The 25,640-nt window shown below is 48.4% G+C and overlaps 1 protein-coding gene across 9 annotated transcripts in view; it reads left to right on the top strand.

Annotated features, from left to right (window-relative positions):
* The window catches only part of NOL4 (nucleolar protein 4), a 692,229-nt gene that overhangs the window by 494,381 nt on the left and 172,208 nt on the right, over positions 1-25,640 (top strand). For all 9 annotated transcript variants that reach the window (XM_069620996.1, XM_069620993.1, XM_069620989.1 and 6 more), the window contains one exon: positions 24,274-24,554. In XM_069620996.1, coding sequence (XP_069477097.1) covers positions 24,274-24,554 — 281 coding nt within the window. The remainder of the gene's footprint in view (positions 1-24,273; positions 24,555-25,640) is intronic.

The following is a 25,640-nucleotide window of genomic DNA, read 5'->3' as shown; positions in this document are numbered from 1 at the left end:
GGGCTCTTTTCTTCTCTTGTTATTTATGTTCTTGTGCCAAGGTGGTCTCATTCACCTCTACACCCCAAGTTTCTCTACTAATTTACTTGATATATACATCATTTAGGTGTGCAATATCAGTGTTTTTTGGCTTAACTTAGGATTTGGCAGGTTTCTTGCAAGGAGGCGGGTTAAGGTCAATGCTCTTAGCACTGGATTGCCCAGCCATGGCAATGTGACTGTCCTCTGCCAAGCTGTGGGGACAGAGGCAAGGTGACTAGGGAATCCTGCCGATCCAATATCACTGCTGGCCCCAATATCCACACCACAGGGCGGCAACTGGCCACCTGAATTACCTTCTTGCCTGTCCCCAGACATAAACCGAAAAATGTGATGGGTGGAAGGTCATAAATTAATCGTATCCACTGGCATTTGTCAGTGCACTTTTCCACACCATCGTTTTTCAGCCTGACTGTGCCATTACAGAAGGAGATCAGTCATGTGTAAACTACGCTTAGGCAAGGGACCCATCTCCGCGTGTAAAGAGAAGTCGGGTGTCTGACAATGTCAGAAGGGTGGCAAAATTAATAGATGTGATGCATAGAACCTTAACCTAACTTGCGATGATATCCCTAGATGTGGAGAAGGCCATCAACTGCGTCTAGGGAACCTTCCTGCGGGAGTTCATATGAAAATTAGGATTCAGAGAGGGCACCCTTAGAGCAATCTTAGCTATTCAAAGACAGGCCACTGCCCAGGTAATGGTGACGGCTACTGTGAGAAACCAGAAAGTGTCTCACCCACTAGTCCCCATGGATCTCTCTCTCAGGTGGCCAGAGCACAGCCATCGCCTTTGGATCCAGATTCTGGGGGTGGACCAGTGCGGGAGGATCACCTGGGTGAGGTGTCTTCAGGGAGTGCGAGTGGGACATCGGATGGTGAGATGCTGTATCCCTCCCCCTGCAACACCTTTACCCCATTCTACCAGGTAGAATGCGTGAGAACTTTACCCCCCCTTCCCTTCACAAACACTTCCACATGGAGAGCCCGCTCTGGGAGGAAACAGACTCACATCCGAGCAGTGTACCTGACATGTCCCACTATTATGGTCAGGCGAAGTCAGGCAATTACTGGCAATCACTCAAACATGACGTCCATTAAACTTCCCCACATGGATAAAATCCGGAGTATGAGAGCACACTGAGCGAGGCAAAGCACACGAAGGAACAGCAGTTTCGAGTCGGCAGCTGAATGAGGGGAGAAAGACAGCAAACCAAGAAGGATTTGCAAGGAGGGAAATACCCTTGACCTTTTTTACGGCAAGAAACTGCTACTTTCAAGAAACCTTTGAGTCAGAAAGCGTAAAGCCAGGAAACCAGACTGAAGAATCCTGCATTGTGTGTCGGAGATACCGGAGGCCCTCACGCGTAACCGACCAAGGCAGGGAGGAGCAGCAGCCCCTGTGTTATCGTCCTTGGCTTCAAAAACAAAGAAGCACCAGAGAGATCAACACAGCTGGTGAGTTGGGGAGAGCGATGCAAGACCGGTCTGTGTTGAAGTCAAGGTTGAAAGCGGCAACATTGTATGATCAGCGCTGGAACGAATATTGTTAAACATGTGTGATGAAAGGTGCAAGCAAAGCTAAACGACTGATGAATGTTTGAACTTGAGAAGGAAAGATACGATACTGTTTACAGAGTGAATGTGCTCAATCGAAGGTCTCTGTAAGGTATCCCGCCAAGAAGTGGTTGAAATGAAAGTAGAAGATTGATCAGAACATTGTACTGTGAAACCATATATGGAGTAAAGGCACAATAACCATATACTAATGACACGCCAGTCGTGAGTTTCGTTTCCCAAACAATTCTGGTTCATTTTCAGAGTATCTCAGTCGGCCGACCGGGTCTCAACACCTCACGACGTGTGTTCAAAGACACTGTGAGAAGAGAGAGAGCGAGCATTGGTAAAGCAGTAATACATATACATAACACATCATCATTCTACAGCATTATTCGGTCCGCCCACATACGTGACATACAAGCTAGGGTTCGGTAATTGACAGTTATGCACGTAACTTCATTCAGTCTAAATATTTGGTATTTCTAGCCGAGGCTGCAGAGACAGCTTTCTGTTTTGGGGAACCCGGCCATTGGCACAGGCAAGGATATCATGTTCTAGCAGGGAGACATTCCAACTAACATTATCTATTCGCTGCGCTCATGGGCTAAGGGTCAGACAGTTCTGAAGCAGAGAAAATACCATCCTTCGTGAAGGAGCACCATTAGGTGCATATAATTCTTATTTAACTGCCTTCTACAACAGCGTTTGCAAGACAGGCTGGCACCTGGGTTGCTGATTAGTTGCGGCTTATGTACAGCTTCAAGGCTTTACAGAATAAGAAAAACAATGTATTTCTGGATGGTTTCACATTCCTGCCTACGTTAGCATTCAGTGTTCAAGCTGTGGCCTTGCACCATGTGTGGATCTGAAGTACAGAATATATTTTCAGAAGCGTTACAGAAAAGAAAATGGCAGGCAATTACAAAATGGACTCCAAATGGTCACACTTCGGTTTCATGGTTTGCAATGTTTATCACATGATGTAATTCGCTTCTGGCCAACATACTATTCATACTATGCAGGCTATACAATTGCATTTACGGTTTCACAGTACGAATGAATCAAAGTGGTCCTTTGGCGGTTTAAGCAAAACTTATTGCACATTCTAAAGACTTTGAGTTTGATATCAAGAGGAAACCGTAGAAAGTGAGACTACATGGTCCAAGCCCGAACGGAGGAGACCAAATGTGAATATTGTGAAAAAGCCCGAATGAGGGGGGTCCATGATCTGAGCCCGAACGAGGGAGATCCATGGTCTGAGCTCGAATGAGGGAGACCAAGTGCAAACATTATGGTAAAAAGGGGGTCCAAGCCTGAAGGAGGGAGAATCATGATGAATACTGGAAGTGAGAACTTATGCATGTGAAAATCCTGATAAGAGTGGAACTTTGATATATGTTTGTTATGACAGGCCCTCTGCAGTAAGAGACTGTTATTGGAAAAGAGGCTTTGGCAGAAGGCCTTGATACCTTTGCTTTGAACTGTATCCTTGTGGCAGAAAAGGCAGAGTGTGTGCGAAGCTCGAATGTGCTGCCTTGTCCCGTGCTGAAAATGTGGGGAAGGGAAGCCAACTGCTCCACCGCCCTGACATATTGTTTCTTAAACACTTTTGTTTTCGCGTACATAATTGTCCCACATTCTTTTGTATTTAGAAGGAAGAATTGACAATATGTTTATTAGTATAGGCCCTTTTATTTGACAAAGACTTCACTAGGACAGTGTTATTTTTTGATGGTCGTAGCTTGCTCGCATCCGTAGATTTAGGTTAAATAGGTGTTCAACCAACCCATTGAAGTTCAATAAACACCCTTGAAGTGTGATCACTTGTGTCTGTCTTCACTGTTTGATACCAAGCCTCCTTGCACTACGCATTGGCAGCCTTCTCATTATATAGTGTGACTTGCTAGGGTTGCCTGCGGTTCCCCCTGGATTTTTGTCCTGGTGGCTGAACCTTTGCCAGCAAGGGTGGGCCACATGGAATTTCTGTCTGGCATTATAATTAAGAGTCTGAGCAGAAGGCTACTCACTTTGCTGATGACATAATTATCACTGTGTCCAAACCAGTCTTTTCACTCCATTTTCCTCTGGGGCTATTTTACCACATTCACAGTCTGTTTCTGGTTTCAAAGTAAATGTAGATAAGAGTGAAATACTGAGGTGGTGGGCCCACTCTGTGGGTAGCAGCCCGCCACCCAAGTTAACGGCCCTACTGAAGCGAGGGTTCCTTAAGAAGGGTGGCAGGCCATTACCCACAGAGTGGGCCTAGCCACCAAGGGGCATATTGCCATTAGCATCCAGGTAGCATGCTACGCGGTGCTAATGTTTTTTTTTAATGGAAAATACTTTCTTTCTGTGAACTGGACACCTTCCGGCGTCCTGTTCATGGGGAGAAAATACTGTACCGACATGACCACCATGGAATAGGAAGGCGTGGAGCCCCTCTTCCATTTCCATGGCGGCCAGAGCAGGGACGGGAGCAGCAGCACACATCTAGGAGGTAAGTGAAATTGGGAGGAGGATTTAAGAAAGGCAGGGTCGGTGTGGAGAAGATGGCGGGTGGGGGAGCTGGCCGTCAGGTGGCATAGAGCGCAGGCTTTCACCGGTAGGGTCAGCTCGCCTTCCTAGCCACCTGATTGGTTGTCTCCCCCGCCCAGGGTGCTAATAAATATGAATATGAATATGGGGATGGCAAGGGCAGTTCGACTCCGCCCTCCTTTCCAAAGGGCAGATATTAAAATCAAAATGCATTTTGAAAAAAACAGAATGATCACCCATTTGACAACTATGCCTCTGATAGTAATTCAGACATGCAGTCCTTCTGAGGATGTAATGCACACTGGCCTGGCTGTGGTGCTCATCTCACCTGCCACAATACTCACCATAGGTGTAAAATGTCTGTCAGGTAAGATCCGTAATTCCTCCTTTGGACCGTTCACCATTCGTGCTTGAGCTCTCCAGATTAGCAAAGCACGACTTTTCAATGCACTGTTGCTCATTTAGAGGTGTGAATGGTGGATGATAATGGGAGAGGGGCGTAGCGTTGCATGCTGTGTGAACTAAAGACTCCAGAAGATCACAATACATTACATTTTCTTTCACTGTAAATACAGTTTGGAAACCCATTTGCTTTCACTGGGAAAACTGTTCTAAAAACCCACACACTCTTGTAGGCGTTTACTAGTCTTCTACACAGATGGGTAAAATAAAGCTGAAACCCTGTTTTTGCTCGACAAGTTTATAAAAATGATTAATATAATGCCAGGTTAGTGCTTTCTGTAATTTGTGTAGTTTTAAGTGCATTGCTATACAACTATTATTTAATCTTTGAAACACAAACTTTGACAAATCCTTCTATTATCTATAGATGAGAAGGCATGTTGTAAGTGCTTAAATCGTCAACTGGTCATATAAATCCTAGTTTCAGCACTTAAGCAAAGTGTGTGGTCCTGGGTAAAGCATATAATCTCGCTGTGCCTTGTCTGCAGAACATTTGGAGTCCTGAGCAAATAATCCTCCAAAACATCTGTAAAGAATGCACACATGTTTTATTTACCTCATTGGCCGCTCCAAGTGTTTGTCAAGGTTTTGACTGGCTGTGGTGGGGTCCCAGGGTGAAACTTGCAGGCCAACCACCCCATCCGTTCCACCTTTAAAAAATGAATGCATATCTGCCAGCATCTGATGATGATGGCAGATGTGCATTAGATTGTTATGGAATCCGAAAGCTTTAAGCAACTGGTCAAAGCTGGTGGATTCCATAGGGATTCGCGTGAAGGCCTCACGCCATGTGCATCCATGGCAGGAGGCATTTACGATTGCACTATGAAGTTCAAAGAATGCACTGAAACTCGTGTTCGCCTGAATTTCCAGACATTTGCGCAGGTGACCGCCAGTGGTCGGGAGAGGGTTCCTCTCTTTGCAATTAGCAGAGGGAAGAAAATGACCCACTGTCAGCCAAATAGTAGCCATCAGGTTTGAAGGTCTGCAGAGCGACTCATTAGGATGATCAGGTTTGAAGCTCGGTTGTACACCTATTTGCTCACGGTTTCCTTTATGCAGCCACCCAGTATCCCTCAGCAGGATTCAGTGGGGATTGTGAGAATTTATCAGTGACTTTTCTCATCAAGCACCTTTTAGTTTATCCATTGATCATATTTACTGGTATAGTATTAGTAGAATGTTTCACCTGCCTTTCCTTCAAACCCTGCCAACTTTTATACAACACAAAATAGGTGCCAAAACCGGGAAAATCAGTCTGTGATTGACAGACATATTTGAGAGTTGACTGCATTAGGCACAATCAAATTAAAAGCGAATGATTTACAAGTCCACCATTACACTGAGCTTTTCGTTGGAATCGCTGATTGTAATGTTTCAGTGTGCCGCAATCCCATGCCCAAGCTCAGAAAAAGGGGACTTACAGAGAGAAAAAGTGAGGGTAAAAATATGGATGCAGCGGGCATAATTGGGTAGAGAGACAAACGGAAAGTGGTACAAATAGATAGGGACAAAGAGAAAGACACACATAGAAAGTGAGAAAATAGACAACTACGTGGCTGGACCGGTTTGGGGGACCCTGCTGGGGGCCAGCACAAGAGCAATTTATGGACGACCTTACTGGGCCTGAGCCCGTCTCACTTAAAACCTAGATTGGCGAGTACCTGCAGTTATTTTTTCCATTTGAAGCACTGCACTGGCTGGCTGGGCCTTTTGACAGCCTTGGTTCCCTCATCACCCTTCTGCTCCACCCCTTGCAACCCTCATAGTGCTTCACACAGTTAGTTTAGGGTGACCAGATAACAAAAAAAAGGGATAGGCAATAGACATAGAAGTAGGACTACAGTAAACACAAACAGGACTCTAATAAAACGGTAGTCCTACTTTTATGTCGCTGGCCTGTTACAGGGTTTCTGTTCACAGGCACACTCCTCTCATAGTCTCATTAGAGGAGAGTGGCCAGGGAGAGGAAATGAGGCGTTTGCGGGGAAAAGGGTTCACAAGAGCGGCGCCGAGCCCGATTTAGGGATTTATTAAACGGTTCCCTTGCAAAAACCAGGACCGTATCCACCCACCCATCCCTCCAATCCAGGGACAGGGTTTTAAAACTCGCAAAACTCTTAGGACTCCAAGGGGTAAATACCGGGGCAAAACCAGGATGTCTGGTCACGCTAAGTTAGTTGCAAGTTACATCTGCTTGCAAGTCCCAAAATATTGTCGATACCTAGCAATAGCTATTTTTTTTTACACAAAGCGTGACTGGTGTGTGTATCAGTGCTCCTCTGGCGCTCCAGTCACACATGTATTTGTGACGTAGAATTCGCTGGTGCTTCCTAGGCCCAACGTGTCCCCCCACTGGTGTGCAAGTATGTGCAGGGGCGGTGCAGCAGCTGTTATTCGTTTTGTGAGCATACCCCCCCACCCGCCCCTGACAGCAGTAGGGGAGGAAGCTTTTGTTGCGGGGGGCCTAATAGGTCGCCAGCGGGAGAGCACTGCCTGACAGTCCCAAACCTTGAAGCAAAGATGCTGCTCGCGCTAGGCCAGGCTTGCTTTCGTTTCTGCCCCGTAATACGCTTTTGTGATTGCACTATACAAATGGCAGTAACAAGTATGGCACGATTTAAAAGATAATCGGCATTGGCCTGTAAGTAAACTCCCAACCGTAGTGCTTCTCGACAGGGGATGCCCGTAGCCACGGGCCCGTGAGACACCAGCGTGCATGTTTCACTGTCACCGTCCGCGGCTCGTCTCAGTGGTCCCCGAGCTAGAATGCGCGACCAGTTTCCATAGTAACCCTATCCCCTGCCTCTTGCTGAAAAGATTAGCTCTCACTGTGTGCAGTGGGGAGAATGTAGGGGCCGTCAGGCTAATCCCTCGGTGCACAATGGAGGGAGGTTTGGGCCGCTCCGGCGGCGGATACCTTCCCAATAATGGAGCTTCCCTGCCACCGTCACCGGTATTTAAACTGAAGCGCAGACAATGGCATTCGCGGGAAACTGTCTGCTTTTGCACACGGGAATTTTGAATAAAGGCATGTTTTACATCTTGTCAAAAAGTGCACACTGCAGTGGTATCAGACAGGGCAAGGCTAGTGCATCCCACCAGCTCTACTCATTTATTTGGGCGTCGTATTTTTACAGTACGAATACGAATTCCATGATGTGGGCACATGGACCTGCACTCTTTGAACATACTGCCCTCCAGTGGCAGATTCTGGGGGGACAACCCCAGAAAGGCACTGGTAGCAAACATGCTCTCCTCCACTTCCCGTGTCGCACCGTTAATCGATTTTGTACGCTTGCCTCGTTTGGCCTTTATGAATCCTATTTTCAGGCCCAGCTCTGGCAGGCACCCTTACTTATAGAAGCACACACTCTTAATACCACCACATCAAACGATGCCTCTTCTGCAAGTGAACTGGGACCACTAAATAGGATACGATTAACATTTGATGTGCAAGGAAACATGCCATTGCCAAAGCGGCCATCTTGTAGTGTGGCCAGCTTGCAGCCAGGGAGAAGGCAGGCGGCTGTGGACTGCTGTAAAGAGTCCGAAGCTGCTCCACGAAGAGGGATCTGGCGAGCATTTACTACAGGGACAGCAGAGGCTGAGATTGCCCGGGTGACGGACTAATGCCTGAAATGCATTGGCTTATCTACAAACCACCTGTCTGTTCTCCTTGAATGAGATCCAGATATTAAACATCTATTTGTCCACTTAACATTTTGGAGTGATCTACAGGATCGGGCTGGGCCACGCCATAAAATTTTCTCACCAGTGAAAAAGTGGCCCACAGTTGCAAATGGCGATTCATTCCTTTTGTGACAGTGTTTGACTAGTACCCACGGGGGAGGCTTTTGATAAAATGTGATGCAAATTGTGCTTTTTAAAGAATATTTATTCAGTAACACTGGTCAAAACTACTAGCCGCGTAGTGAAGTAACTCATCAAACTGGCCGACACTGGCCAAAAATTGGCCCACTTTGACCACACAATCTGGCCACACCATAATTTTCTGTTTTTTGTTCTGCCATGGGTCTATTGACCTATAGGCCAGTCCGACCCTAGTAATATGACATTTCTTTTCCAGTGAACGAACTGTGATTTAAATGGTTATATGTTTTTGAAGCTCATTTGAGCCCTGAGTGTGAGCACACAGTTTTCTGGATTTTTTTTTCTGTAACTCAAAAGTGCTTGGGTTTACTTGCAGTGCTCCTGATCTACTAACTGAATTGGCATAAGCAATCTTAAATATTAGACAAACGGCGGGGCCAACCTTCCCGATTATAGTGATCACATCCCTCAGTGCCACCAATCGGCTGAGGGGCCACTATTTGCACCAACTCTAGGCGTTGAGTCTGGCAGGGAGGCATTCACACGATCCAGCTTTCAATTGATGGGCAGATCTACACAAGTGTGACGATGGTCACAGTGGGAAAAAAGGAAGCACCCCATGTCAATTGTCAACATGTAAAGGAGGATCTCTTGAGCATGGAACAGATCTGGACTTCGAAACGATGACTGGATTCCCATATAACACCCACGTTTGGAATTTCCCAGATAATTCATGGCAGCAACCTGCAAAGCTAGGGGGGTGGGGAGAGGGGTGGACGGTGCGAACTAGCACACGGAATATGACAACTCCACTAGAAACACTTCCGTTTATGGAAATTGATACACGCAGAGAAAAGGTCAACTCTTGAGTTCACCTCGTGTTTTGTGCCCACAGTTTCAATAAATCCTTCATGCATATGGGGTCTGGCCTGGAGGCTGAGGGCAATGATGTTTTCTTCTCCAATTCTCATTTTTGTAGTCAGTCAAGGCACCAGCACCCCAATAACAAAGTGCAAAGAGCCCAACATTCATAAATTAAAGAAAACAAGCAGAATCCCAAATGTATGTTATTGTGTCAGAATCGTGATGGTGTACGAACAGTACACTGTTTTTAGGCCCCAAACATCAGGGGAGCACAGAGCCGAGGCGTGGCCCGCTTCATCCTGAAGGGGAGAGCAAGGGAGGAGTTCTGGGACTCACTTTGAACCTCTTCAGGCCCCTCCAAAAATTAAAAAGAAATAAAAAGTTGGAGTTCCGCACAGTCGGTATTCTGCAAATGAGGGATCAAGACACCAAATTGTGGGCTACTACTATAGGGTAATAATTCGATTTCCACAGCACTTTCTTAGGACCTAAAAGACTGAGCATTTAAACCATATTCTTCTGAATACCAGGTGAGTAGAAAAACTGTGTGCTCAACATATAAGACTTGACACAACTGGAGCTGAATATCAACTCAATTTGGATTAAACAGAGTTCTGAGCCAGGCTCGCGCCAAATGGGGTTATAGAATTGTTTATTAAAATACCTTTATTATGAACATAGAAGGAGAAACAATATCTGCATGCACCGTTCCCTTGGACACATTATTTCATTTTTCATATCGATATGGTGCGGAGAGGGTAAAGCTATCCAGTGTCGTCCTCCTTTGCAGGACACAGCTGTTGGTGGCAAACGTGATGAGATGTCTTCGTCAATCCAATTTGTAAGGAGGGAATCCCCTGCAATTGGAAGCCCACTGTCCATTGGCTGTCATTTGGGCTATTAGGTGACCTGGTTTGGTGGGGCAATGCCCACTATTCTGGCATGCATGGCCTCTCCTGGTTGGGAGATGTGAAGGGCTGCAATCTGGCCACATCCACTGTGACACAAGCTCCTAGGCGGATACACAGTTTGGACGTTTGTGTGTTAGAGCCTCGTGCCTCTGCGAGTAGAGGAGGGTAGGCATTTCGTCTCTCTCAAAGAAGTACTGCTTGACTTCCTGTAAAAAGTTTGGGAACGCACTGAGGTTCAATCACAGCAGAGGAGAACAAGTTCTCCAGCATGGGGTCTGGCATGGATTCACATGCTCATGAATATTCCCCGTCGTCAGGCTGGGAATCCTCGGTAAAGAAAAAACCAGTATCAGTTTCGTTTCTGATCTGTCTTTCGTAGTAATAACCAATCACTGGTCTCTGCGTTATACTGACCACAGCCAATGACTGCCCTCTACCTAAGCACCGCCTCTGGCAGCCATCTTCAGATTTTTACTGCACGTTCATGTGTTGGGATCCTCGTGCTATTGCTCTCGAGCGTTAGTGCTAATTTTTCACGTTTTTTTCTCAAAACTTCGTTTTTTCCGGTCAAAAGAGCCTCAAGCTCCACCGACTCTCCATCCGATCAACGGGGACCCGTGTCGGATTCGTCTGCGCCCCTCAAGGGTGAAGATTTCATCGAGCTACGTTTTGGAGGACTCCAGAAGCTTCTCAGGCCCGGACATGGCCCAGGAGAAGGGAAGCTCGACGCCCGGAAAGCTGTTCAGGGTCTGCCCTGGATGCCAGCTGCAGAACGTCTTTAAGGAGGACGAACACTCCCTTTGTCTCTACTGCTTACATGAGGACAAGACGCACGTGGAGAAGGACTGTGCGTTTTGCGGCAATATGTCGGAGCGGACCATGAAGGACCGCCACCAACGCCTCGCCAACTGGCTGGAAGGGAAGAGCCCGTCAGGCGAGAAGAAGAGGAAGAAATCCGAGCGGTCTTCTAAGACCTTTGAGGACGCCCCGGCGACGGGGGTCCAACACAAGGCCAAGCACCGCGAGTCCGCTGGCACCGGGAGCGCCAAACGGTCGGGCTCTACGGGCGCCAGGCAGGGCCTCTCCGCCCGACGAGATTGGATCGTTCCACTCCATGATCGCCAGGGCATCCGAGCTTTTCCAACTCTGCCCTGAGGAGTAGAAAAAGGAAGGATTCCTTTATCAACGGCTGAGGCCAAGAGGAAGACGGTCCTCGCGGTGCCTCTACTGGACGACATTTGGGATGAGGGCCTCGCCCTCCTCAAGAACCCTTCCACGACGCCAGCTAGAAGAGACCGGTACGAAAAGAAGTACCGGGTCCCGGACGCGGCCCCCCTGTGCCTCCGGGCACAGCCTACCCCAGACTCCGTCGTCTCCGCGGCGGCCAGGAAGAAAGCGGGGGGGGTGCGGCCTTCACATCGACTTCCCCACCGGACGGCGAGGGAAAGAAATTGGACGCTATGGGACGCAGGGTCCTCTCGTCTGCAGCGACGACGATTAAAGCGGCCAACGCCTTGGCTATCGTGGCCCGCTACGACAGGGAGCTATGGTACAAACTGGCTCCCCTGCTGGACTTCCTACCGGACGACAAGAGGGCGGATGCCCTGGAGATCCTACAGGAAGGTGAGGTGGCGTCGGACCACGCCATCACTATTGCGACGGACATCGCCGACACTGGGTTTCGCCAGTTGGGCAACGGCGTGTGCCTTAGGCGGCGTGGATGGCTCAAGGCTACGGACTTCCGTCAAGACGTACAGACCAGAGTCCTGGACATGCCGTTCGATGGGAACAACCTGTTTGGGAAAACAGTGGACGATTCCCTTCAGGCCATTAAAGCGGACACTGAGACGGCCCGGGCCCTTGGGGTTCTACAGCAACGACGGACGCCCTTTCGGAGCAGCGGAGGCAAGTGCGCCTCCAAAGGTTCCGGCGGCGGTTTCTCTACCTACCGTCAAGCGGCCTGCTCGTCGTCTCAAGAGGCCTACAGAGGACGAGGCAAGTCTGGAGGACCCCGCCGTCGTCGCCAAGGAGGTCAAGGCGGCAAAGCCTCGTCGAAACAGGATTGAACCGGCCGTGGGGTCGGGCCCCCACCGAAGCACCCCGGTGGGAGGCCGGCTGGCGAGCTTCGTCAGCGTGTGGGAGTCCTTCTCCACCGACCGTTGGGTGCTGGACGCCTTGGCCCGGGGCCACGCGCTCGAGTTTCAAAGAAGGTGCCCGCGCGTCCCCCCCGTGGCCAGGAGAGAGCTTCACGTCCCTCAGCTTCTCCTGGAGGTAAAGGCGTTGCTCAGGAAGGGCGCCATCGAACTCGTCCCAAAGAGGCTTCGGGGCTCCGGAGTTTACTCGAGATACTTCCTCGTGAAGAAGAAGATGGGAGGATGGCGCCCCATCCTAGACGTGCGACATCTGAACAAGTTCATCAAGGCACAGAAGTTCCGGATGGTCACCCTCCAGCACGTCCTGGGTCAGCTGGAGGAAGGAGACTTCCTGTCGTCGTTGGATTTGGAGGATGCCTACTTCCATATTCCCATCCTAAAGGGGCACCGAAAATTCCTCAGGTTTGTGGTCCAAGGGCGTCACTACCAGTTCAAAGCCCTCCCCTTCGGACTACGGTCGGCACCCAGGGTATTTACCAAGTGCCTTGCACCGGTGGCGGCGCAGCTGCGCCGCGAAGGGATCCACGTCTACCCCTACCTGGACGACTGGCTCATCCGAGCCAAGACGAGGGAGCTCGCCGTGGAGCACACGGCAAGGACCGTCCAACTTCTCACTGACCTGGGATTCTCCGTGAACTACGCCAAGTCCCACCTGGTACCCGCGCAAAACACACTGTTTCTGGGAGCAAAGCTCGACACAGTGTCCCTTCTGGCCTCCCCGTTGGAGGAAAGGACCAGGTCCATCCTGGGCAAGGTACAGCGGATGTTGGTTTCCGACGCGGCCATCTACCTCATTCCCATGTGCAGGCTCCGGATGCGCCCGTTGCAGGAGTTCCTGGATGCGCGCTGGATCCAAACGACGGGCGGCTTCGAGGAAAGGATCACACTCAACGAGAGTTTCCGCCGAGCGGTCCGGTGGTGGGGCACCCGCGCGCATCTGACGGCGGGCATGGACTTCCAGACCCCAGACCACCAGGAGACAGTGACCACGGATGCCTCCCTGGAAGGGTGGGGAGCGCACACCGAGAATCTGCACGCGAGAGGCCTCTGGCTCCCGACGGAGAAGTCCCTCCATATCAACGTCCTGGAGCTCCGTGCAGTGTTCTGGGCCCTCCTGTCCTTCCTTCCGTCCCTCAAGGGCAAGGTGGTGAGGATCTTCACCGACAACACCACCACCATGTTTTACATCAGGAAACAGGGCGGAACCAGGTCCCCAGCACTGTCCAAGGAGGCGCAGGACCTGTGGCATTGGGCAGTCGCCCAAAGGATGTTTCTGGTGCCGTTTCATCTGGCAGGGATAAAAAACACCATCGCCGACTCACTCAGCAGGGAGCTGCGCTCGTGCCACGAGTGGGAACTACGGCAGGATCTAATGGATCGCCTCCTCCGACGATGGGGCACACCCCAGATCGACCTGTTCGCGACGGCGATGAACTCCAAGTGCCGGAGTTTGGCCAGCAGGTTTCACCAGGCGAGGAGCATGGGCGATGCTTTCTCGTTCCCCTGGGAGGGCCTGTTCCTCTACGCGTTCCCTCCTTTGCCACTGCTAATCCGGCTCGTCAACCAGCTCAAGAGGTCACGGTGCAGGATGATCCTCGTCGCACCTGCGTGGCCGAGGCAGATATGGTTTCCGGACCTTCTGGACTTGTCAGCGTCCCTGCCAATCAAGCTGCCAGTGGACGCGGATCTACTCTCCAGGGAAGGAGGCGCCATCCTCCACCACGACCCGAAATCGCTGAACTTGCAGGCCTGGCTCCTGCAGCGCTAGAGTTTGGAGGATACGACATACCGGCCGACTGCAGAGAGGTTCTTGCAAAGGCCAGGGCGTCCTCGACTCTTAAATGCTACGGACACAAATGGAAGAGGTTCTCTGTCTGGTGCCACGCACAGAAGATTAACCCTCTACGGATTACGGCTCCCCAGGTACTGCCGTACCTGCTGACGCTGGCCAAAGCTGGACTGGCACACGCGTCCATCAAGATTCATCTTGCTGCGATCTCCCGATACACCAGAACCACGGGCCGGACGTCCCTGTGGTCTCATCGTCTGGTGAAAGAGTTCATGAAGGGACTGTTCAGATCGTTCCCGCCGGTGAAGGCGCCAGCCCCGGCGTGGGAGCTCAACGTGGTGCTGACCAAGCCCATGGGACCTCCGTTCGAGCCTCTGCACTCAGCCCCGTTGAAGTTTCTGTCGTGGAAAACAGCGTTTCTTGTGGCCATCACCTCCGCACGACGGGTGGGAGAGATCCAGGCCCTTTCCTGCAAGGCCCCGTACTTGACTTTTCACAACACGAGGGTAGTGCTCAGGACGCACCCCTCCTTCATGCCCAAGGTGCCGTCGGACTTCCACCTCAACGAACCCTTGGTGTTGCCTGTTTTCTTCCCGTCGCCTTCGTCACCGGCTGAGAGGACTTTGCACTCGCTGGATGTGGCTAGAGCGCTGAAGTTCTACGTGGATCGCACGAAGTGTTTTCGGAAGACGTCACAACTCTTTGTGAACTTTGGACCTGTCAATCAGGGGAAGGCTCTCTCGAAGGCTTCCATTTCCAGATGGCTCTCCGGCTGTATCATGTACTGTCATCGGTTGGCAAACCGACCGCTGCCTGGCCGTCCGAGAGCCCATTCCACCAGAGCGATCGCAGCTACCACGGCGTTCCTTTCTGGTGTGCCCCTGCTGGACATATGCAGGGCTGCTACGTGGAGGTCGACGCTCACCTTCATGAAATTCTACTGCGTCGATCGGGATTCCAGGGAGGAGTCCAGGGTCGGCCAAGCAGTGCTGCGCAACCTGTTCGCCTGAGGTGAGCCTGGTGAGGAGGTAAGATGCTTAATGTTGAGTTTGATGTAATGCTTAATGTTGAGCCTTTGCCACCTCCCGTGGTTGTGCATGTGTGTACTGCTATGCATTCTTTATTCATGAGCATGTGAATCCATGCCAGACCCCATGCTGGAGAAGGAACAAGTTACTTACCTGTAACTGTTGTTCTCCAGCATGGGTCTGGCATGGATTCACATGCGAACCCTCCCGCCTACCCCTCTGCGGCTCTTCACTTGGTCATACTGCCACTTCACGTGCTTCTAAATCTGAAGATGGCTGCCAGAGGCGGTGCTTAGGTAGAGGGCAGTCATTGGCTGTGGTCAGTATGACGCAGAGACCAGTGATTGGTTATTACTACGAAAGACAGATCAGAAACAAAACTGATACTGGTTTTTTCTTTACCGAGGATTCCCAGCCTGACGACGGGGAATATTCATGAGCATGTGAATCCATGCCAGACCCATGCTGGAGAACAACAGTTACAGGTAAGTAACTTGTTCCTTACTGATCAAATAACTATGGTTCTTGCCAGGACTTGTACTTGCCATAGTTCCATCTAACCCTACGCCATCTCCGTGGGCTCCCATTTAGACTGATTCATCTATGTCCTGAGTGTTGACGATAGCTTGTGGCATCATTTTAGTGGCTGTGCCTTTCTTGAAGTGGTCATGATATGATATAAGTCATTTATAACACGCCTGTATGCAAGTGTTTCTAGGCGCGACAAGACTAGGAAGGGTAGACGGAGGGAGGACAAAACAAACAATCTTACTAGGCCTTGTGTCATTCAGATCGTGCAAGTGCGAGGGGGAGGGACGAGAAGTGCCAGGGGCAGGGTAGTTTGCAGATGCAGTTCCTACGTGGGTGGGAGGCCCGGAGGCAGTACAAGCGGCTACTGCAAAACTTAAATACTGCAAAACTGAAGGTTGATCACTGGAAGGTTATGAATTAATCTTAACCAATGACAATCTGGGCAACCCTCCAGTGTCTTTGTTCAGGTTGCCATGCAATTACGAGGAGGAAAGACAGTACAAATTAGGCTTGTCCTGTGCAGCCCGAGCTGCTAGTTCACATGCCTTCCACATACCACAGCTCGCACCCCCAGACATGTTTCAACCTCATTGGACATCGTCAGCAAGGTGTAGCTTGGGTTCCTCGGCACAGCAGGCTCAGGACCAACATCTGGGCATACCTGTTGAACTCTGGATGAGGAATGCAAAACTGAAGGTCGATGGCCAAAAGGTTATGAATGTATCTTAACAGCTGGTACTTGTTCTGGGAAACTCCCTAGAACATCGTTTCATCGCCTGCCAAGTCATTACAGAAAGAGAAAGACCAAATGCCAATCAGACTTTCCCCGCTCTGACCCAGTCTGATTTGCATATGGCCTTTGCACTTTGCCATGAGAAGCTCCAAAGTGATGATCTAGAGGGATGCACACAGGTTTTGATCAACTGAAACCTTCCAGTGATCACCTCTTTATTTTGCCAAAGCCACCCGAATGGGTCGTGTTTGCCCAGATGCGGGTGCCGAGCGTGTCATGCCCAGATCCCACAAGCTTTCCATCATTGATGATGGCCAATGAGCCTGAAACATGTCTGGGATTGCGGCCTAGTAGTTCAACCTGGACTGCCCTGATTTGCATATAGTCTTGCCCTTCTGCAAGGGCGTAGCAGGCTAAAAGGTGATGGTCTGGAGGGTTGGCCAGAGGTTATGATTCATTTCAAACCTGCCCACACATTTGTTTTTGCTGGGATCTTGCATCTTGCCGCAGGCGGGCAGCCTATCATATGCCCCCGACTGCATGGAGAGAATGATTCAGAGCCTGAAGTAAGCCAAGACACACACTCTTATGCGTTTGGCTAGACTTGCCTTTCTCCAGCAAGCATTAGAAGTTCCTGCTCTATGAGCTCTGCCGGCTCGCTTACTGCTGTGAATAAAGCAAGTGGCGCAGAGTGTGGGAAGCTGTAGTGGTGGGCAACTCTCAATGTCCCCTCTCTAACCGAGCGCCGGCCTTTATGTCGAGTTCAATTAGCAAGACTGCAATTGCATCGAAAGGCATTCTGCAGCTTGCTGGGGAACGATGAACGGAAGCAGACCAGTGAAGCTAGATTCTGGAGGCAGGTGGAAGCACTTGTTCTCTGTTGTTCTGTGAAATTGGTAAAGTAAATGCAACAGTGGCAACGAAAGTAGCCAGTCTCTCTCTGTGTATTGAATGCGTGCGTAATAGTTTTATTGTTTTGCTTTTTAGCCAGTCACTCTCTATTGATATGATATGTTATTTATAACGCACTTAATACCCAGAGGTTTCTAAGCCCGGACCCCGGATCGAACCTATGTTGCTGCGTGCTGTCTTGCTTTCAAGGCGAGCACGTTGCCTCTGAGCTATCCTCCTATTGAACGTATGTGAAATTGTTTTATTGTTTTGTTTTATAGCCAGTCTCTCTCTGTATTGAACGTATGTGTAATTGTGTTATAGCCAGTCAGATTCATTCTGCTGTTTAGTTGTTTTGAAGGTATAAGGTACTTGTGTCCAGCAGGAACAACCCTCTTGTCGTGTTTAGTTCCCCAGTTCCTATGTGGACAGGGGACCTCTCCCTTCTGTGTATCTGTTTTTTTATGTCATGCCAGGAGCTTGCAACATGAACTATGAGAACACAATCGCCTCTGAATATGGGAGTATAAATGAATAACTACATCTTAACAGTGCATTATAACATAGACATTTTCTATAACCACTAATAAGAGTTATTACTGTCATTATACCGGGGCTTATGTAATCAACTTTCAAACGATGAGGCCCTTCATGATGTGAACCTGTGATCTTAAAGTTGCACACAACACTTTACTGCGGATGCATTTACCCACTGAGCTGATTGACTGCCACCTTGCGCAGCTCCAGAGCGGACAGATCCTTTGGGCCATAGGCACTGGGACTTGTAGACTCATGTTCTTTCATGAATATCAGGATTAGAAGTGGTGATCTGTTAGTAAAACAGGCCACACATGAAAGGGAAACATCTTGTACTCTTATTTTCAATCTGATGTGGCTGAAAAATATCTGGCCACTAAGCCAGGGGTTTGTTGGACACGAGAGTGATCGTATTTGTTATGGGTCATCCCTATACTGAAAAAGTCACACACATTGCTTAAAATGATTACTTAACAAGACAACTTTCTTGGAATTGCAGCCACATTAGTCTAGATGTTAATGTGATCATATGCCAATGTGTGCTGCGTGTGCCTTAGGTTTTCCAGTGTGCTGCCAAAATGATGCTGCGGTGTTGCTATGGTGATGCCCGATCTGGGTGCTGGCAATAATACCAAGAAATTGCCCAATATGCCAGCCTGTATGCTGTACTGCTCATTTGTACCCAGGGAAGGGTGCTCAGCCAATCAGGTGGCTGGAAGAGCGGCGAAGAATACACTGTGTACCACCCGCTCTATCTAGCTACCCAGCGCCCTGCCCTGGGTGGCGCTATCTTGATTGTGGGGTGCCAACAGGAAGCCTCTCCCAATTGCCTGCCCTCCTTCCCCTGCCCCCAAAATATACCGTTTCCCCATCTCCTGCTGCTTTGTGCTCCGGTCCCGGCACTGCTCCCGCCCGTGGCTGCCAGACCACAAATGAAAAATGGACAGCGGTGGCCACCGTCGTTTTCTTTTTTTCTTGGTAGATTGGCATTGCGCAATATGCATGCAACGGATCTCCTGGAAAGAGAAGTAAACTATTTGCATCCCCGACAAACTGCAGGGTGTGAATAGCTATCACCCCCTCTTCGGGGGTGCATACATGACCAGTAACGACCCACACAGTCCTCGCCAAGGCCCTTGCTTCGCTCTGATCTGCCTAGGCTCTGGCTGGCAGCCATTACCGGCAATGTATGCCCCCCCCCCCAACTCAGGGGTGAATGCTATATTGTCTAAGTAACACTACTCAAATATGGCAAAGTGTGTCTCAGATATGCTAATGGTACTTTAGAATATACTAGAGGGAGCTTCCCTGGTGTGTTAAAGTCCAGAGCTGGTACTGCTCAAATGTGTTAAGAGCGATAATGACCCAGTTCCAGGCAGCATGCCTTAAGAATCCCAGTGACACAAAAAAATGAAGTCCTAATCTGTAGTATTATATGCCAGGGTGCTGCCAATATAGTACCCGGTTCTGTCTAAGTAGCACATGGTGCTGCCATTAATACCAGTATGCTTCTTAATATTCCAGGGTGCTGCAAATGATGTCAGGTTGCTGCAGGCTTTCCTGAGTAAAGTATTAATGGGTGCTACCTCTAAAGTTGATTTTCTATTCAATATACCGGCTAACTGCTGCTGTGCTCAGTATCCATAAGTCGTGGAATTTACATCCGTGTGTGTAAGGGAGAGAGTCATTGTGCCACGTAGTGCTTGTCCCCCAAAATCACTGTTAAGGTCTCTCCGTCAGGAAACTAGAAACTTGAGAGGAGGTTCATCTGGAGGCTAATGTTGTCCAGGATCAGACATGTTATAATATGCTTCTATACTGTGCCCAGTCAGCACCATAATAGTTTCAGAGCACCTGTGCTTGCCTGTGGAGTGGCGTTCTGTGCTCCTGCCGGAAGTATCCAGACCTTAGTATGCTGGCGCAAAGCAAATGAGCAAGGGGTGATAAGAGGATGGGAACATGGAAAATAGGTGCACCAAACACAGGACGGGCGAGAGGGATGCAGCAGGGGAATAATGTTCTGTGATGGACCATACATCTGCGAATGGAGAAGGAGGATACGCCTTATTGTTGTGATAGTTGGGTGCAAGGCAGATGTGGAGAATTGTAAGTTAATACAGAATGTAATGTTGAATGAATTGGGTGCTTTAATGTGGAATCGGGCAGTCCTGGAAGTTTTTGGTGACTTATTTGTCCAAGCATTTCTGTACATTGTAGCCCAGATCAAACTGATTGCCAAGCCAGAGAGAGCCAAGAGTGGCACAGTCAAGAATACACTGTATATAAAGGTGAATGTTGGTTGGAATAGAAGGTAACGGAATGGGATGGCCAAGCTGGTACGGTAACATTGAAGAACGGGTTGTATCTGATGTGAAAAAAGGTTATCATTGAGAGTTTGTTCTGTGTCTTGTCATGCTAGACTTTATTTTAGTTCACTGTGAGACAGGGCGAGAGGCCTTACTTGGGAGTAGGCTGTCATAGGAGAGTAATGCATAGCCACCGCTAGTGAGACATTATAGCATGAGGTATCTATGCAGTCTCTGTTATTTAGATTGTGCAACATGCAGAGGTGGATGTGTGAGAATCGGGGTGTGTAGGGAGCGTAGGGGCAGATGTCTGTCTGCCTGTATGCCATGTCAGGCTTGCATGCTTATGCTATATTATGTTCTATCACTGATACATAAGGCTTTGACGCGCATTGTTGCTTGTAAAGTGCTTTATGCCACAGTAAGGCCACCTCACAGAACTGAGCAGCAGGGAGGAAAGCGTTCGGGTCCCAAGCCAACAACTGGAACAACAGTGCTCCAAAGATCAGCGCAAAAGGCCAGCCAAATGGAAGAAATGGTTGTGTAAGAAAAGTGAATGTGCTCCAAACCAGACTCCCAAGCAAGCGAAATGGTGATATGGATAGCTTGTACACCTGGAATAACAATAGTTGGGAGTGGCTGTATGGCATTACTCCCTTGAACAATGTGGCACATTTCCAGTTTTAAATTTGGCAAAATGTTCAATGGTTTTTCTTCTTTGTTATGTTACAAAATGCAGTGCACTAAATCAGCATAGTAGTAGTCTCAGAGCAGCTAGGCTTGCCTTTTGTGCAAAGTATTTCAAGACATGAACACACCCTTGTACTTTCCACTATACCGTACACTCCCCTATGCCACAAACCGCCATGAACGGCCACATTTTATAGACTGCAAATCTGGGAGAAAATAAGGGTATTTTATTTTTTAACCAAATCTGTTTATTCATTTTTAAACCACTGCACGGATACAAATGAAGCATTACAACAGTTCCAGCTGCAAATTACATGTCGGAGAAGAATACAAAAGCAAAACAACCCTGCAAACACTTTACAGGATCACCGGTCTGCAAAACCACAACCCTTCACTCCACCAATTTCAGCCATTTTCGGTGGCAGCCAACCCCCCACACCTCCTAGAAAATCAACAGCCTTCATAGTTGTGGGAAGTGGTGGAGAATCAGAGGGTTACCAGCCACCCCTGGACCCTCTCTGCATATTCTAGAAATGGCCACCATATATGTCTATATTTTGTGTATCGCCCTAAACTCAGAACATTCATTTCTTCCACTGCAATTGTTTGCCCGATTGTTATCCACCACATTTGAATCAAGGGCCCAATTACGAGCAATTGTGACTTTAGCCGTTACCAGCAACTGGGATATCAGTGCAGCCACTGATCCCGACATAGGGAAAATCCCATCCCCAGTATCTCCCAGGAGTACCACCGGGAGGTCCATAGGTAGGGTCAATCTGGTTATGTTTTAAAATTGTGCCAAGACCTTTTTCCCAAAAAGTGCAACTTTCCCACATGTCCAGCGGAGGTGGAGCCGAGATCCTGTTTCAACACAGCCCCTCCAACAGTTTGGGGGATAGGCCGGATCTACCCTGTGTCATTTCTGGGGAGCTATATATCATTTGTAATAAACTTTCACCAAACGTTCACGCCGGGAACACCTGTGAGTCTGAGCCCAAATACGATGCCACCCCTTTTCACTGATTTCCTCCCCTAAATCCTCTTCCAATTTCTTCATGTACCCTTCAATAAGGGCATTTTTAAATGAGGGTGGGTTTTGAGCCTGGCTCCTCTGGGAACAAAGCTCTGGACCGTTCCTTCTGGAAGTTCCGGAGGCCTGCTATGAACTTTATTGGGGTAGATCTTGTGGTGTATGAGGCAGGCCTTCTCATTGGCCGAGGTGGGGCTCTTCTGTGAGTTCATCTTAATAATCTGGCCTTGTCTATCCTTCGCAACCTGAGAAGCAGCTACCTTTCCCTGATAATAGACGGCAGCATGCAGATCTTAGGTCCAAAAAGGGATGTAAAGTATACTTAGCAGCTTACATTTTCAGGTCTACTTCGGGCACTGTACCTTTTTTGAAAAAGTCCTTATTGCTTCTGTGTATTATTCATTTTTTGGGGAGTGCTACCTTCCACCTTGTGCCTCCTTCAAAGCACTTGACATTAGACATTAACATGAAATAACATGACATAAAACATGACACAATATAGCCTGAAATATCATGGCCTAACCATCTAGTATAACAAACAGCATCTTGTCCCCCCAAAAAACATAAAAGGAAGTGGTGAACAAATAAAGAAAAAATGAAAAAGGAGCAAAACCCTCTTAAAAACCAAGTCATTCAGTTACAAGATCACAATTGGGAAGGGAGAATTAAAAAATGAAAAACACAAGGGCAGGGCAGGGTTGGATTTAAATGCAGTGAGTGAGGAAGTGAAAGTCAAAACAGAGATTTTGGGGTTAGCGGTTGGAGTGGCAGTCACCTAAAAGGAAACAGAAGGTTTACATCTGGGGCATACCTTCAAGTTAACATGTGTTTACATTTGGGGACAATATGCATAGATCCTAAACAGACAAATATGGCACATGTGCCTGTAGTTTAAACATGACATGGCTTGGAATAATATAACACAATGTAGCACACCAGACCTAATAGATCATAGCTTTGTAGAGAAGAGCAAAGCCATATAGCAAATATCTAAGTTCAGGTTGTGGGGTTAGTCAGGGGTTGGGGGGGTACAACTTCTTATGTCTGCGACCTGATATCCCTTCCGTAAGGACGTGTCGCGTTGGTGTGGGGGGTTGTGGAGGATCCAAAAAACCCTACCTCCTTGGGTAGTGGTTAGCTGCGTAAAGGATGTTTTCCCACACAATAACTGTGCCACATCTGTTAAGATTTCATTTTCAGGTAAGTTGTATTTGAAAGAAAGAATTGCAACAAATGTTGTGGTGCCCTGGGGTTTACACGTGTTTCGGCTTCACAGGAGCCTTTCTCAAAACATATAAAGCATATAGAGCATCTCTGCAGTGATCTACAGATTTCTTAATAACCGTTATTCCACTTGAATTTTAAAGCCATCGTAACACCTTCCCGTGTGTAAAAGCAATGACAACATGCGATTATGAACAGAAAGTTCAGAGATGAACCCCACTCTTCATATGTACCATAAAGTAAGTCCTGCACAAAAGCTGTGGTTCCAAGGTCGACCTCCAGAAGGGCCCAGTGTAAATGTATCGAAAAGAGAAGTCTCACACATGGAGCAGTTCCTGTGTGTAGGGCAAGGGTCTGCAACCTTTGGCTCTCCAGATGCGTTGGACTACAACTGCCTTCAGCCCTACCCAGCATAGTCAAAGGTGAGGGATCATGTGATTCGTAGTCCAAAACATCAAGAGAGCCAAAGGTTGCAGACCCCTGGTGTATGGGTTATTCCTTCCTGGGTGGACAGGAGCTCAATCTCTGTCATCCCCAGTGGTAGCAGCTGCGCAGTGACGTTACTTTGGGGAACGTCACAGGTGGGAAGAAGCAGCAGTATGTAAGGTAAGTTGTGGTGCTACCATCCTTCTCCTCAGTGGTGACAAGAGCACAGAACATTCTTGAACAATGGCGCTCTGTTTTGTGCAGTGGCCCGGTGTTGTCACATGGAGTGACTGGGCCAGGTGCTCACGGCAGGAGCAAGTAATTCCGAATTGTGTGGAAATGAAAAGACGCAGTAATGGAGGCGAGATTTTGGTATTATTCCGTAATTCCAGGGGAATGCCATGGTGATGTGTCCGCTCCCCTCCTCGTTTGTGGTGGCAGCAACAGTCATGCTACTAGAGGCCTGGATTATACCTTGCCCTCCCGGGTAACGACAGATGCCAGTGGAAGGGTAATCTTAGGAGAGAAAATATTGTGTTTGTGGTGGCAAATGTTCTACCAGTCTCATCCACAGAAGTAGGGCACTTCAACAAGGCTATGGATTGCTTAATTGTAGAAACATTTAAAAGTTGAACTCCAGAATTTGATTGGTTAAAAAATCCCATAGGGTAGTAGGCTTTCTACTTGCCACATGGAAGGTAAAGTTTGCTCTTTTGCTTTTTGACAGATGATTCGACTCCAGAAAGTGTTAACGGACATGAACCTATTGGACAAACCAGTGCTCCAGAACGAGCCCATAGCGAGGAGATGCCGACGCCCACAACCAATGGCCAACCAAAGCTGGAGCCCGAGGAGCAGCCTCTCAACTTAAGCGACAGTCTCCTCACTTCTCAGCTGAATTCTGAATACAGGATAGATGATCTCCGCATCCACGGCAAGAGCACTTACAGTAGCCTGGTGATGCCCGACATCAAGACGGAACGAGAAACGCAAGAGAACGGAAGCAAGGTAAGGGCCTTGCGTGTGTGCGCGTAAAGGACAGATGCGCAGTAGGCACTCTGAACCGGCACAGGTGATGGGGTTCACCAGCTAATGTATTGCATTTGTAAACATACTCTTTCTGGATCTGTTGTTTGCACTTCATTGCTTGTATTGAAATTGTAGCATGTTTGGTAGGTTTCATGCGATTATTTCACCTTCACTATTTGTCTGAAATGATCCTGAATACATGTTTTCATTTTAATATTTTATTTTGTCTGTCTGTGTGTAAAATCTGTTTTTATTTTAAAGATGCATAAATACAAAATCGTAGAATAAACACCAGGCTTCGCCCTAGGTCGTACTTAAGAGTCTCACTTGGAGTGTTCTCATAGATAAGTCTTGGTGTACATTGTTTGCTTGAAGCAAACCACATTTGTTTTTTTATTTTTGACTTTCCTTTTTCGTGCAAATATTTAGCGAGCATTTTTTAGACTTCATTGTTAACAATTTGATGTCTTTAGCAGTAGAAACCCCAGTAGTCTATAACTCCAGATGTTCCTATCACAGACTTTTCCCACTCCTTCCCCTCTCCTTCTGACTGTTTTCGTTTTCGCTACATAGGAATCGGGATGAACTCAATATCCCTCAACCCATCTCAGTAGATACAGTGACAATAAGACACTATATCCCCACATTGATGACATAACACAGGTCGCACCCTTTCCCCCGAAAGTAGTAGCTTTCTTAGCCCATACAAGAGGAGAGAAACAGTTCAAGGGACTCAGTTTGACCAATTCTTGACTGAGTCCCTTGCATGGGAGTTCTTACACAACAACGTATTGCTCCAAAATGAACCATTGGACTTGACATCACCCCATTTGATCCCACACATCAATTCAGTGCATCAGCCACAGCTGGAACATCTGAAAAAACAACTCCCTCTACACAGGGTTACTAGAGTTCAAAACTTTGCAATCACCTTTACCTCGATCAAGGCACACCGTTTAGAAAACCCAGCGTCCGAATACCTGTCTTCATCCAACTTCCAAATTACCAGCATGCCCCTGACCCCCACTCTCCACGTCCTGTCCTCCTTCCCAATTGTTCTTCCAC

Source organism: Ambystoma mexicanum, chromosome 5q (genome assembly GCF_040938575.1).
Source record: "Ambystoma mexicanum isolate Mex_15411 chromosome 5q, UKY_AmexF1_1, whole genome shotgun sequence".
NCBI classification, from domain to species: domain Eukaryota; kingdom Metazoa; phylum Chordata; class Amphibia; order Caudata; family Ambystomatidae; genus Ambystoma; species Ambystoma mexicanum.
The sequence above is the reverse complement of the archived record's forward strand: the minus strand, read 5'-3'. Positions and strand labels throughout refer to the sequence as shown.